Here is a 16,021-nt window from a genome sequence, read left to right on the forward strand (position 1 = left end):
AAGAATGAGAATTAATAGAGCACGGATGAATGTAATAACGGAGCGTTGTTGTGTCGTTTGTAGGGCGGCACGGTGGTGTGGTGGTTATCACCGTCGCCTCACAGCAAGAAGGTCCTTGGTTCCACTCCGCCCAGTGGCCTTTCTGTGTGGAGTCTGCATGTTCTTCCTGTGTCTGCGTGGGTTCTCTCCGGGTTCTCCGGCTTCCTCCCAGACATGCTCTGGGGATCAGGTTGATTGGAGACTCTAAATAGCCCGTAGGTGTGTGAATGGTTGTTTGTCTCTGTGTTAGTCCGATCCAGGTGAACCCATCTATCGCCTGAAGTTGGCTGGGATAGACTCCAGCCCCCCCGCGACCTGCGGTTTGACGATGGATGGATGGATGGAATGAATGTTTATAAAGAAAGACTTGTTGGTATAGCCAACAACTCAATTCAACAGTATCAGAACGATAAAATCCAAAATATTTTCGTAATTCAGGAGTTATTAACCACAATGTAAAGTGATATAAATCAGCCACGTGGTGGGGCTATCACATCAAACATAAATAAAATACACATGTACATATAATATATGAAATATAGTCTGTTAAACAGCAGCCAAATGAACAAACAGCATCATGTTATGTATGTGGCTGTCCTTGAAATATTCATATGAGTGTGTTTATTCGGGTTCACGATTAGTTTAGACTAAAAGGAGCTGCTAAATCAGGCCGAATACTTTACGTACTTAAGTCTGAGATTGACAAATAGAGTTTTTGTACATATATGATGTGTGTATATATATATATTATTGATTATTATATTATATATTGATGTATGGGGTTCTTGGGATACTCGGTGCCTGTGGAGGTGAGGAGTGTCTAAGCTAAATTGGCAACATTGTTTCTTCGTAGATACATAATCAAATATCTACCAACAGAAAAAGACTCGTTACCACGTTACCAGCCGTCATAACCTGCAGCTGTTTGACCGTCAGAAGAAAACGTCCCTCCTCGGCCCCGAGTTCCGCCGGCACTTACTCCAACCGGCTCTCCCCGCCCCTCGCGACGCAACTTGCGGCACATCGTTACAGGCGAACCGAGCGCCGCCACTGTGTTCGCGGACCTGCGTCCGAGAGGGTCAGCTGAGAGGAGAGGACGCCAGCGCAGGTAACCCGGCCCTTTGCTGCTTCGTGTCGTCGTTTTATGTGCATGCTTTCATGTTAGTTCCTTTGGCGGCCCTGCAGACAGAGGGAGGAAACGGAGTTATTGACCGATCCAGATCGCAGCGAGTGCGCAAACGCACCGCGGAATAAATGATAAGCATAGACGGGTAAACCGTCACCGTGACACTTCCACATCCCGCCCGTCGTCACCATTAAGATAAACACACCGCTTTGAAATAATCTCGGTGGAAGCGGAACACGACCGCTCATCTCCCCCCAATGGTCCGTAGTCCCGCGCCAATCGGACGGAAGTGTCTTGTGGGCGCACAGATGGCAGATGAATCCTCCGCTTCTCTCTCCGATCAGCGCCGCCGTGCAGATGGAGTCGGTACCGGGAGGCCGTGGCCGCGCGTCGGCGCCGCTCCCGGAGCCGGCGACCCGGAGGAGGAGCGCCTGCCTGCCGGACCCCCTCCTGTGATCGGAGCGACCGGGAGCGTTGGGAGGGCAAAATAAATTGTGAACCTGATTCAAAAATCCTCTCGTGATGCCGGCGGGCGCCGGGTAGGAGGTGGGGGGGTCCAGGCAGGGGCCTCCGGGGGGGCCCAGAGCTTCACAGTTCAAGTCCAACTCCACTAACGCTAATGGTAAGTGGCTTTTTATTCCTAATGGTACCATGAGTAATGTTGGCCTCAGCTATGAGCCTACTGCTTATATTATAGCTACTGAGGACCTTTCACAGAAAATGAAGGTTTATCCAAAGTAAGGGGAAAGTTGACTGCCATTCTAGCACTAGATACAGGTTTAAAGATGTATTTATCCAGATTTAGGATTGTTCTATTTCAATGGAGTATTGTATATTGTATATGCATGTATTCATCTCTCTCGATGTACTTAAATATAAATAGTAATAAGATACAAGGTCCATAAAGCTGAATCTAAATAATCGACAGGACTGTTATGCACACAAGTGCTGAGAAAACAGGGATTCATATGAATATTGACAAATGACCGAGCAAACAACAAAATGTGTCAAGTTCTGGGAATTGCTCACGATGGAAATAGTGCAAATAAATACATGCGCAATGCATGTGATTACCTAGAATACTAACACGTAAGATTGTTTGTATCCTTTCATCCACGCACTCTCATGCATTAGTGAAGGGAAGTACTAACAGCTCTGGGAAATACTAAGAGCAGCGGGGAACTTGCAAAATGTCACTGGAAAAGAGGAAAATGGACATTTCTTTGATTTTTTTACTCCAGTCTGCTCATGAAACTGCTCGCTCAGGGGAGGAACCTGCTTGCAACGCTGAATATTAGGAAGCGAAGGTCTTCAAGCAGGGCCGGATAAACGTCTAACGGTGCCCAGAGGCAAAAATGAGCCATGGGCCCCTGTCTCTCCAACCTTCTTCGTTAGTTAATAATGATTAACTTGTGGTAGTAGTAAGCCAGTTTTTGGCGTTAATTGTCATAATTGGGTAAAAACTTTGAGTGTTCTAACTTTAACTGATGCTTTGACCTGCATTAATGGGTTGTGAATTTTGGAGTTCTGAACCTCTGATTAAGGAACACTACTGTTTCCCTCGGCCCTTCTGGGACGAGGAGTCATAAAAAGTCAACTGGCTCGAGTTTAAAAATGACAAAGAAGCAATACAGTTACAAAGTGAAATAACGTGTGAACAGTTTGATATTATTTAGCAAAATAGAGAAGTCCTCTGGTCCAAGTCTCATGTGACCATCAATATTAGTTCACAGGAGGCTTCTGTCTGCTCCTTCTCCAGCTTGGACACACAAGGGCGTGTCCCTTGTGCTGATGTCGTATGTGATTGGCTGCACATTCAAGCCCAGCTCCTCCCTTGTGAATTCAATTCAATTCATTTTATTTTGTATAGCCCCAAATCCCAAATTACAAATTTTACAGTCTGTACACATGCAACATCCTCTGTCCCGAAACCCTCACATCGGCACAGCAAAAACTCCCCAAAACACAAAAACCCTTCCATGGGGAAAAAAGAAGAAACCTTAGGGAGAACGTCAGAGGAGGATCCCTCTCCAGGATGGACAGACTACAATGGACGTCATGTGTACAGAATGAACAATGTAGAAGATGTACAATACATTCAATTCCTACACAGAAACGATTCAAATAATTGTGAGTAGTAAGCAGGTGTACGGCAGGACCACTGCAGGGACCACCACCACCACATAGAACCACCATCACATAGAACCACCATCAGATAGAACCACCATCACATGGAACCACCATCACATAGAACCACCATCACATAGAACGACCATCAGATAGAACCACCATCACATAGAACCACCATCACATAGCACTACCATCAGATAGAACGACCATCAGATAGAACCACCATCAGATAGAACCACAACCAGATAGAACCACCATCGTATAGAACCACCATCAGATAGAACCTCCATCACATAGAACCACCATCACATAGAAGTACCATCAGATAGAACCACCATCAGATAGAACCACCATCACATTGAACCACCCTCAGATAGAACCACCATCGTATAGAACCACCCTCACATAGAACCGCGATCCTATAGAACCACCATCATATAGAACCACCATCACATAGAACCTCCATCACATAGAACCACCATCACATAGAAGTACCATCAGATAGAACCACCATCAGATAGAACCACCATCACATAGAACCTCCATCGTATAGAACCACCACTGATAGAACCACCATCAGATAGAACCACCATCGTATAGAACCACCATCACATAGAACCACCATCAGATAGAACCACCATCCACAGAAGCCTGTGGGGGGGAAAGCACTTTAGGAAAGGGTAACGTTGGTTTATAATGACAGTAATAGTTATATGATTAATATTTATAATAATAATAATGATGATGATGATGATAGCAGCAGCAGCAGCAGCAGGTGTCAGCAGGGCCACGGTAGGAGGCAGGAACAGGGTCCAGATAGAACCGTGATCCATGGAAACCTGTGAGGCGAGAAAGCACAAATACTCTGAACAAAGTGATGCGCATTAACTATAAGCGTTATCAACGGGGAAAGTTTTAAGCTTTATCTTAAAAGAGTCGACCGAATCTGCCCTGAAAGTGGAACCTGGTTCCACAAAAGAGGAGCTTGAAAACGGAAGGCTCTGGCCCCCAGCCTACTTTTTAAGACTCTAGGAACAACACGTAAACCAGCATCTATGGAGCGCAGCTGCCTTGTAGGGCAATACGGTGTTACAAGCTCTTTAAGACACAACGGTGCCTCACCAGCAAGTATCTTGTAGGTGAGGAGAAGTTAATACAGGAGTGATATGATCCCTTTATCCTGGTCGCAGAGAACTCCAAGGTTCTTGACGGTGCTGCTGGATACCAGATACCATAAGAGCAAGTGCCTTGTAGGTGAGTCAAAGTACCTTAAATTATACTGTTGATTCAACAGGGAGCCAGTGCACTGAATCCTGACTGAAAATCCTAACTATTCTTATGTAAAAAGTCAATGATTTGGGATATAAACAACAAGAACAAAATACAATAGATGAATGCGTCAGATTCCAACCGATCAAATATATTTACAAGAAAATCTGAGTTTGGTCCTGTAACCTGTATCTATAGTCTTTGGATCCGTTCTAAGCTGGTCAGTAGCTTTAAAGCGCTACAAAAAAATAAAAACGCGAGCATGTTTTCGCACCAGCAAGGACTTAACAAAAGAAGGCTAAATCTTGGCTCGTGACAACGCTCATGGTTCGGTCATCTGAGATAAGTGGAGCGCAGTGAGTACAGATCTCTGCTGCTGCGTGTGCACGCCTGTTTGTGTCTTTCTTCAAACATTTTTACGGGATCTGCAGAGGATTTAATCAGTCATGCTCTGTCTAATAGATGGGTTGCTCAGTGGAGCGTGGTAAAAGAGCATGCTGTCCCGGAGAGAGAGAGAGAGAGAGAGAGAGAGAAGGAGATGAGAGGAGAAAGACATGACAGTGTCTCTAAAATACAAGGCCCTGGAACACAAAGCAAAAGCGAGTTGACGCTGTCGTGAAGACGGAGCCAAGTTAGCTCCTGATTCCTGCCTCCACAGGAATCTTCAGCTTGAATTATGCACACGCAGGAGTGTGTCCCTGCAAAAGAAACGAGAAGGCCTGACTCTCGTTTGAAAGCACGCTCTGCCTTTTAACACAGAGGGAATGCTAGACCTGTCCGGGAGATGCACATCATTTACTGTCTGTGAGTCACTTTCTCTCGACCTCCACACTTCCTCCGCAGCCAAGTCATCTGCGCTGACACAATAGTGATGCAAGTGCATGGATTTGTCGTTATACGAGGTTGGTTTGTTGGTAGTATTGTGTTTTAATTATTCTTTGGGTAGACTTAAAGAGGATCGGGAGACGCAAAGGTTACAATAAAACAGATTTAATAAAACATAGTTACATGGACACAGTATATTTCTCGTAAGCCTCAGCAGTCCACAGGCCATTAACAGCTGGTCTGCCAACAGTTGCTGTCGATGCTTAAGCTTGTGAGCCTCAAACAAAGGATATATACTGATATACTTTTTTCCATCACAGCGCGTCTTATTGGTTAAAAAGTTTAAAACAAATATGGAAGCAACTTCCAAGGTTAGGTTAGCAAGGTTAATGTTAGTGCAGAGCCGTCTTCCACGCCACCAGCTATGACGTCATCGCTCTGTCCTCTTGTAGTTCTAATGCTGTAGCTTCCTGTAAGGAGGTGTGGTTTTGTACAACTTGCACCTGGTACAGCCTCCATTTTGCATTCCATTTTGTTTAGATCCATAAATGTTCTAGTGAGGTAATAAAAATTACTTGGTTATGAATACACTCTCTTGTTTGATAACAAAGTGTTTGTTTATAATAAATGAATGAACCTGTAAATAAGCATCTTTAATATCAAGTGTTTTATAATAATGTATGCATTTCTACAGCACATACAATATTTTAATAAAAAGTATTTATAGTACATTTCTACAGTAGTCTCTTAGATTTGACATCACCCAAAAGGCACAACATTTTTCTTTAGAGGAGTCAATTAATGAGAGGATTGATTTTGTCAATCTGCTTGGGACAGTCCAGAGAGGGGCAGTATGTGGACACATCCCCTGGCAAGTGAGTCAAAACTATTTCAATTCAGATTAATTCCAAATAGGCACAGATGATCCACGGCAGCTCTTTGCCTCTGTTGGCTGGTTTTTTTTTCCCTCATGTAAATGTATGATGGCAGATGCTCAATGTTTTGTGGCAGTGACGGTGGCGATATGCATGAGTGACGCGGTGTTTGTCCGCTGTAATGCAACTGGACAGTTTGATGCTCTTCTTCGTGGATGTGAAGGTCCAAGAGGTTTGAGCAACGACGGTTCTCGTCATCACATTATGGAGGCGGTGTGGGGTGACAAATGATGAGTATTTAGTACCTCTTGTACGGCACAGTTTTATTGCACGGCAGCATGACCTAAGAACGATTTTCGGTTTGGTTTACTTCAGGAGATTAATTAACAAGCTCACCCCTTGTGTCCACATACGCTGCATTGGTTTAAAGAAACAGTCCTCACTTCAGATAACTCTGCAAATGCCTAGTGTAGGCATGGTGAAATGTTTGCATAATGACCCCAAAACACAACCAGCAGGGGTATTTTATTGCAGACATATTTCCAGCTTTTATACTAACGTATATATATATATATATTAAATGTGTTACAGCAGCCATATTGGTCCTCTGACTCATATCAGCATATGTCTTGATTGATAGATGCTTTACTCGGAGTAAGGCTCAATTCCCTATCAAATTGAAATATTGAAATATTCAGATTAATAGCGGGATATAAGTGTATGTAAACACAGCCATTGTTTTAGATCTGAAGAACCTGGCCTCATTGAATGTGAAGATTCATTAAAAGGACAAGTGCAAATACAAGCCTGATATGAAAGCAAAAAAGCACATGTGTATTTATAGAGATGAGTTTGTCCCTTGTACGCCTTTGGAATCAAGAGGATTGAGTAGAGGTCAAATGCATTTTTAATGCAAGGAATACATCATTTCAGGGTCTGAAGGAAGTCAGTTAACCGGGGGAAATGGAAAAGGGAAACATATAGCTTCCCAAATGCAGTCTGATAATGCACCTTTTGTTAATTTGATTTCACATTTCAGGAGACACTGCAACTCCAGGTTTTACATGTTTAATGATGAGCACCGAGTTATTTTAGGACCGTGATGTCATTGCAGTTTGGCAACACTGTTACAGGAAGCAGCACGACTTCTCCTTAGATCTCCAGCAAGCTGAGAGGGTTTCCTGCAATAATGCATTGAATACAATTATAATGATGTATATTTACTTTACACTGCACTATCTGGGGGACATGGATCATGTTAGTATTAACATAAAACCATGATTGTCTTTTTTTTATCTTACAATAAAATGTTGTACTTATAACAGCGTGCTGGCATTAGTTAGAAGTTAGTTAGTTAAAAACTGGAGTCGAGGAGCAACATGCTCAGCCATTTAAATAGGTGGCGCAGGGCCTGCATGGGGCCACTCAACGTGGACAACCGCTCAATATTGTTCTGTGTCCAAATTAGACCAGAGGATTTATATTCATTTTTTTGGGACTCTAGTCAGGAATGTTAGCGTAGTTCTCTACACTATCCAACACTTTTTAATGTCACCATTAACATTTAGAATTTGAAAGACAAAGGAAATGTGAAAGCAGCCGCGTGAGAGCATGACGCTTGCTTGAGTTTTGCGTTCTTTGAAAGAGTCACATTGACGGCAATCCGCCAGCGTTCCTGTCATTTGGGAACTCAAGATGCTTTTTTTTTGCAGAGATCATCATGTGGTGATTAAAAATACCAATGCAAAATAGCACTATCTCCATTGGCTTTGGTGTTAATGAGCTTAAAAGACTGTTGCAATGTGTGGTGTCCATGTTGTCAGGCTTTTGGGTTCTTCCAAACGATCCCAGTCAAATATGAAGTGAACGCAGCATTGTCGGTGCAGTTCGGTTGGCAGGCTTGTTTCTAACATGGCTGAAAAAGTTTAAATTTGTTTATAGAATAAACAAACAGGACACAACACGTTAAATAGTGAACGGAGGGTGTAATTTTAACTTGATACCTAATGCTAGATGTTCCTGACTCCAGCCCTGTAATTAACGGCATGAGGCTGATATTGATCTAAACGTCTGAGAAAGTGTAGATATTTCCCTTCTTCTTTAATCCAAATAATGTAGGAGGATAGAAGCACCTACACACAGTGCCGATTGGCTCCGATCTGCACAGGACCATCTGGACCGATAACTTTTGGCTGTTCAAAACACACTGCCTTTTTTTCCCAGTTGAACGAGGGCGAACCCTTCTGCATGTTCTCTTTTTCATTATTCATTCCTGTGGGTCATACTATTCTCTTCCATTTGCACTCATGCAGGATTTGAAGAGAGTGCTGTCCTTTCCACCGTACCCCGGGGACTACCTGCATCCAGTGGTCTACGCCTGCACGGCAGTCATGCTGCTCTGTCTGCTCGTCTCCATCATGACCTACGTAGTCCATCACAGGTGAGAGGAACATTGATTGAAAGATGTTGTTGCATATTTCAAGTCAATCACATTGGCAATTGCACGTAGAGAGAGAAAAAAAGAAAAAGAGAGAGAGAGAGAGAGAGAGGGAGGGAGGGACGGAGAAAGAGACAGAAAGACCGGGAGCGAGAGGTAGTCCCAGAGTGGCAGATGATCCGGCACGAAAGAGCCAGATTGATCCGAGAATGAGGACCAGGAGGATGAACAAGGGAGAGAACGAGTAGACAAGCCAGTTTGGATTGAAATGCCTCAGCGAATGTAGCTGAGGTTGTTCTGGAGGAGGTGGCACATTAGTAAAACACGGCTGATGGCACTGTTGTGACACTGTTTTCAGTCAATACGTGCCTTATTCTCTCATGTTTTAGTCTCTTAAGTGCTGATGGGTATAACATTGTTCAAATCAGTCCAGTACTGAGGGAGAACTTCCCTTCTTTAGTGTCACATCCACTTTGAGGAAACCACTCAATATTCAGCTGTGACGTTGAACATCTAGATAACACTAAGCTACGCTGGCTGGTGACAACACCACCCGTCATTGCTCAAACTCTCACTCACGTTTCCACCGTCACATGACACAATAACAAACACAGGTACACAAAGGTTTTACTCTGAAGGGTCCTTTCCCCATGCTAAACAGACAGGGACAGGCACTCTTAATGGACGCATATTGACGCTGAGGAGTTGCCCCGATTACTTCCCCATTGCTGTTCATGGTGAAAGTGAAAATAAATTGTTCACATATGACTTGAGGTTTGGGTTCTGCTAATGACGGATTAACATTTAAACAAGATACGCAACCATAAATAAATGAGATTCGGCTTTTTTTTTCTTCTTCAAATGACAGCTTTAATTATGTCCAATTGCCACTCTAACCACCCCATGTGATCTGTCCTGATACTGTGAATGGTGACATCTTTTCTAACTCTGAACTCATTGTTTGCAGTGTGATCCGCATCAGCAGGAATGGCTGGCACACGCTTCTTAACTTCCTTTTCCACACGGGGCTGACGTTTGGAGTTTTTGCCGGGGGCATCAATCAGATCAACTTACCTTTTGTTTGTCAAATCGTAAGTTGGGGTTTCCCTACTATCTCAGCATAATGTTATCCCATAGAACTTAACCCGTTGGTTGCCAATGTGCCCCTTCTGGACACAGAATGGGGTTGACCCGATAATTTTACATATATATATTATTATTTTGTTAATTTCCTGTCATATTGTCCAGGAAACAGTTCTATAATCACAAGCTGATTTTGGATAACAGATTGATATTGCGTTTAATATTCTTTGTTTTCCACTTTATCTGGGCCAGGTTGGCATTGTGCTCCACTATGCTTCTTTGTCTACCATGCTGTGGCTGACGTTTACTGCTAGAAACATCTTTAAAGATGTGTTGAAAGACCCGCTACGGACTCAGAAAAGGGATGGGACGGGTCGGACTCGCAGAAAACCTACAGTCCTCAGGTAACTGTATGCTACAGTGAATTCATCTGAAATGAATAAACTAGAATGCATATTAAGAATTATAACAGCGTGGCCTTGACACTCTTTTTTACCAGATGTTACTAAATCACATTTCGCGTTTTCTAGACTTATTATTGGTAAATTGATGACTCTTCCTACTAAATCCCCAACTTTGTTAATAGATTCAGCTTGATTTTCAGAAGGGGGCCCCACCTGGAGGGCAATCTCAAGATACAGAAGGCGGGTCTAAGAAGCACTTTAGCCAATTGCTGATTAAATAAAAAAATATGTGACATATAATTCAGCCAATCAGCATCCTTAAATAGAAGCCTGGGGCATTTTCCACCAGTCCTCACTGCTCCCATTTTTTGGAATATGGTTTTTTTTTAAAAATCATAAAATTTAGCTCAAACTGTTTATTGCTTTGAAGCTCTTTAACCGTCTTTCTGACAGGGAAGTCAGAGAGATTAATATAAGTCTTTAGCTCAGCGCTTTAATCAGAATACGTTTAGCCCAGTTTAGCGGTTGGAGGTTCAGTGTCTAACAGAAAGATAATGACTCTCCTGCCTCTCGGCCCGACCTGTTACCCAGGCTGTACCATAAACTTCGGAACCTTCTTTTTTCAGATTTTATCTTGTGAGTGATGGAATCCCTCTCCTAATTGTTGGAGTTACAGCAGCATTTGGTATGGATAACTATGGCAGCAGGGATGACGCATTGTAGTAAGTAGAAAATCAAATGATATGAATGTTTTCAATCATTCTTTAGTAAATAGGATTGATGTTTATGTCTCTTTGTGTCTTTTCTCAGTTGCTGGATGGCATGGGAACCAAGTTTGGGAGGTTTCTATGGCCCCATGTGTCTTTTGGTCTTAGTCATGTCTGTGTACTTCCTGTGCACGTACATCCAGCTGAAACGCCACCCACAGAAGAAGTATGAGCTGCGAATTCTAAGTGAAGAGCAGCAGCAGTTATCGTCCAACGAGTCAAACCATCACTGCCAAACTGACACTGGGGGAGTTTCTGGCTCCGCTGGCGACTGTCAGCCATTTGCAACAGGCGTGTCGGTGCTGGCCAATGAGCACTCATTTAAATCTCAGCTCCGGGCCACAGCCTTCACCCTCTTCCTGTTCCTGTCTACCTGGGCTTTGGGAGCATTGGCGGTGTCACTGGGACATTTCCTGGATATGATATTCAGCTGCCTGTATGGGGCTTTTTGTGTCACTCTGGGGCTCTTCCTTCTCATCCAGCACTGTGCCAAACGTGATGACGTATGGCACCGTTGGTGGGCTTGTTGCCCGTCCAAGTCCGAGGACGGGGATCGGGACGGGAACGAACAGAGCCCAAGGCAGGAGCTCCATCAGCCACATTGCCACCTGATTTCACCGTGCTTCGGCAAGCAGCCTCTGCTCGCCTCTCACCTCGTTCAGAGTTCCTGCCAGAAAATGACGCCTCCCTCCCAGAGCCCTATTCCCAATCACGCGGGTCCATGCTGCGTGGCCGTAATGAGTCCTGTCACCGCGGCCCCCATGTCACCTCTCGCTGAGCCACTGCCTTCACCGTGTCAGCAGACGCTTTCCGACGAGCTCCCGCGTCCCGCTCTTCCTCTACAGGCCTGCCTTAATGACAGATCAAAGTCGCGCTCCTTTAACCGCCCACGTCCATGTCTCCAGGACTACCGCTCACACATGACTTCCACCAGTATGGACGGGAGTGGCTACAGCTCGCACCTCGACAGCCCACATGCAGCGCACCACCTCGAAGGCTCACCACTAGCTTCCAACTGCCCACACCCAGACCTCCAGCTTCCCTGCCTGAGCCCTTACTTGGAAAAGCAGCTGGCTTCCTGCCACAGCTTGCAACACCAGGACTCCTGCCATAGCGTGCAAGACTCGATAGCTTCGGGTCACGGCCGGACACACAACATGCACGACAGCATTACTTCCTGTCATAGCCTCCTCCTGCCTTCTGGGGGCAACACCTGCCAGTGGCACATGTACAGCTCAGCTGATCACTCCTCCACTACGAGCTGCTGTGAGAAACCCGACCCCTTTGCCTTGCAGTACAAGCAAGAACCCGAAACATACAGCTGCGCGTCAAAGCCAATTGATGAAGAGAAGGATCGTCTATGTGTAGAGGTGGAGCAGAAAGGTTTCCCTAGAAATACTCTGCCTCGGCAGCATGGCACCATCAGCAGGCGAGGTACAATCGGCCGAAACCGGAGCCTGCAGGAAGACGGCCTCTTCGGTTCAGACGCCACTGGCAACATTCGGACTGGTCCTTGGAAGAATGAAACCACTGTATAGTTTTCTTACACTTGTACCTTGCACCTTAATTTACCACACCTTCCAGCAGCCTTGCAGTCAAATTACTCCTAGTGTTTGGGTCTCAATGAATTCAGCTTTGCCCCTTGAATCAGACGTTGAGTTTTCAACGAGGCTACGTATCCTAATGATATTTCTAACTCTCCTCATGACAAAGTTATCTATAAGTGTTTCGCCAATCCATTTTTGCAAGGAATATTCAAGCCCAAGAGATGTTCAATTGGTGTTTGATGAATATTCTGCTCTAGGTAGTTTTTAATTTAAAGTTGCAATCAGTAATATATGGCCTTCGAGGTGCACACTGGACAGTAGTTGGCGGTGACAGTCAGACGGCCATTAGTTCAATCTAAATAGATTCAAAGATTGTATAGATCCCTAAAACTTAAAATGTATGACAGTTGATTGCGGGTCATAATTATTGTCATACAGTAATCGTTACTATGTTGTGAGAGCAGCTATGCTGACAACGATTTCAATAATTGGTTAATCTGCTAATTATTTCTTTGATTATTGCGTTATTATTGGGTAAAAAAAGAAAAAAGCTATTACTTCCAGCGAGTTATCTGGAATGAAAACTTTATATTTCATCTTCATGTACAATGCACTTAAAAATGCATTTTTAGGAATGCGAAAGACAAAGGTGACTCATCTTATGTTGCTCATCAAATTAGCCACAAAAACAAAGTTAGCTTAACAAAATAAACAAACTTTTGACACTCAAGGCAAGGCAAGGCAATTTTATTTGTATAGCGCTTTTCATACACAAGGCAGACTCAAAGTGCTTCACATCATAACATTTCATACAATAAAGTGAAATAAAATGCAGGAATTAAAAGACAGTTTGGTGAATACTTCCGGATAAAATGTTTTTCCGCTCACAGTCTATACTTATATAATAATATTTGATTTATATAAATTTGTTCTTCATTCATAAAAAAACTAAACCAAAATACGTGAATATTCTTTACAGATTTGAAGCACTCACAAGCTCATAAACCAGCAGGTGGAAAAATCAGGAGCTCCCGTGTTCACTAAGGATTTGGTGAAAGCGCTGCGCCTAAAGCATTATGGGTAGTGAATATTGGGTCTGTTTATTAAACTTGGCAGTCACAGAGGGAACCCTAACGCCTCAACATTTGAAAACCTTTAGTGATATATAACGCCATGTATAAGCCAGAAGCATTAGAATATCACTGATTGCACCTTTGAATACTTTTGGATTGATTGTTTTCAAAAAGTTCTATATTGGTTAAAGTTATTATGTTTGTAATGATGTTGCTAGACATGATATCATTTTAAATGTGGGTGGTTACACGTGTGAAAACACTTTTGAGTTTGTGTGAGCATGTGTATGTTTTTTATGTGGAACAGTGCATGAGTAAACATCCAGATGTGGTGTGGTTTTGTGCTATATGTGTTTATAATTATGGAGTCACCCTTGCAGAAATTTAAATTGATGATCTGTCTTGATAAAGATTATTCCATTAAATCTACAAAGATTGTTCTATGGAGACACCTTGTCAACGCTGCCAAATGGAGTCAATAGACTCTCTTCTGACAAATATTGCACTCGTATGTACTATAGTAACTCATCTGGTGAGATAATCATTTCAAAAGAACAACCCTACCAATGTGCTCCAAAGCACAAACTTTGTATAGTGCCAAAAAGATGTGCCAGCTTTCACTGTGATGAGATACTACACAAAGCTCCTTCTCAATATGTTTTGAGAGAGTATATATAGTTTGTAGCATCATACAAACTACAACTCAGGTTTTACAAGATCATCAGCGGCCATTTTCAAGTGGTTCCAGAAACATCCACCTGTTATCTCCATAGAGCATGTTTCATAAGCTTTACTTTGTGTTTCATGCAACCAGCTTGAAAAACTCATCGATTACCAGATGAGCTTTCTTCGGGTAATGATGGTTTTCAGTCAGGTCCAGTATGCCCTTCAATCTGTCACACTCAATCACAATCAAAATCTTACACTTTATTAGCCTAGCTTAGCATAAAGTTTAAAGAATGTTAAGTATACGCAAAAAGTGGTTCTTCAAATATCTTTACCACCACAGCAAGACAAATTACCCCAAAAGTAGTCAATTCCTGACATAGTTATTATCGCCAACTGGTGATATTTTTGGTATATTTTTTCCCAAAAAAGTTTAGATGGAGGTTCATATATATGTGTGAAAAGTAAAATATAATTAAGATACATTAGAATTTTAAAAGGTTTCTCTTTTTTAACCCCCCCTCCCCCCTTCCTGTTCCTGATTGACTTCTTGTTCGCCTTGCTTTTGCTTGTTGGTTTGGACCGGAGGGATATTGGATAGGTTAGGGTTAGATCCAGCTTAATCCTGGTTCAGCATGCTAGGATCCGTTGAAAAAGGCTTTTTGCTGTCAACCCAACTATCTAATTTATTTATTTAATTTTTCTTTAAGAAACAACTCTCTTGTTTGGTATTTAGCAGCACATTTGGAACGAATGAAAGTGTTGTGTGTTTCATTCTATTTTTAGGACCATAATCAGGCGTTCCTACTGGAGCTAGCGTTGATTTAAAAAAGGAATGATTTATATCACCCTGTTATTCATTCTAGGTTAAACACAGATGTTCACCTATACGTTGGCATAGCCCTTTTGATGTAGGTGCGGTTGCTAAGCGACACCAACCTTCAGCCTCACATTGATGACTATACGCATACATACACAAAGTGTTGTCGTGTCCCGTTCCCGGGCCCTCGAGGCAGGGCTCCCCGTTGGTGTCAAAAGGATGGAATCCAAACAAGAAACCATTTAAATGTGGTTTTCTTTTTCTTTTTTTCCTTACCACTTCTATTGTGGATTTCTCAACCGGGTAAAAGAACAAATTGACACCATGGGACTACCAATATGAGCACTATGTGTTGCCTGCACCAGAAATAAATATTTACTGTGATACATTGTGTACGTTGTTGTCTTCCTAACATTTTTTATTGTCCAAGAAGTTTGGTAGCCTTACAAACTGTCAGTGAGCACATGTTTGACTACATTAGGAAGTAAAAATGTGGCTTTTAAGAAGATCAAATTACAAAAAATACATTTAAAAAAAGTAAAATATCTGAATCATTAAAAAATGTAAATACCTCTTTTGTGGCAAAAGCTACATGTCAAAGAGGGCTTGTGTGGGGAACAAGGGGGCTTTTGACCTATGAATAATTATTGTACTGTCATGATAATAGATACTTAATTATATACATCACTCAACACATATACAGTAAGTAATTATGTCGCCATTTTCATACAAAACTCAATATAATACGTCAAGATATCCACAGCTGTGAGCCTGAACCATTAGCAACATTTTCCTTTTCATCTCTGAAAAGCCTTCGCTTGCTTTGCGCTGTAGGCAATTCTTGCTAGAACAGCAACTTCCTGTAGGACATTCAGTCCAAGTGCCTGGCTCAGTCAGTGTCTGAAGGCTGTCCCATTCTCATTACACTGACGCTAATGGTACGGAGAGCTCATACCACAT

At 42.8% G+C, this 16,021-nt stretch overlaps 1 protein-coding gene across 1 annotated transcript; it reads left to right on the forward strand.

The window, feature by feature from the left end:
- The first annotated feature begins 1,007 nt into the window (after positions 1-1,007).
- Positions 1,008-15,447, forward strand: adgra1a (adhesion G protein-coupled receptor A1a). Its single transcript, XM_040177084.2, has 7 exons — positions 1,008-1,147; positions 1,510-1,787; positions 8,577-8,704; positions 9,669-9,792; positions 10,037-10,188; positions 10,815-10,910; positions 10,999-15,447. Exons 2-7 carry the CDS (start codon positions 1,785-1,787, stop codon positions 12,491-12,493), a joined length of 1,998 nt encoding a protein of 665 aa, XP_040033018.2. The 5' UTR covers positions 1,008-1,147; positions 1,510-1,784; the 3' UTR covers positions 12,494-15,447.
- Positions 15,448-16,021: the final 574 nt, after the last annotated feature.

Source organism: Gasterosteus aculeatus, chromosome 5, assembly GCF_964276395.1.
Source record: "Gasterosteus aculeatus chromosome 5, fGasAcu3.hap1.1, whole genome shotgun sequence".
Taxonomy (NCBI): domain Eukaryota; kingdom Metazoa; phylum Chordata; class Actinopteri; order Perciformes; family Gasterosteidae; genus Gasterosteus; species Gasterosteus aculeatus.

Bases quoted from the DNA above. Each gene is read 5' to 3' on its own strand.
- adgra1a (XM_040177084.2), top strand. The intron at 8,705-9,668 runs GTGAGAGGAACA...CATTGTTTGCAG, and splicing joins ACCTACGTAGTCCATCACAG to TGTGATCCGCATCAGCAGGA. The intron at 9,793-10,036 runs GTAAGTTGGGGT...TATCTGGGCCAG, and splicing joins TACCTTTTGTTTGTCAAATC to GTTGGCATTGTGCTCCACTA.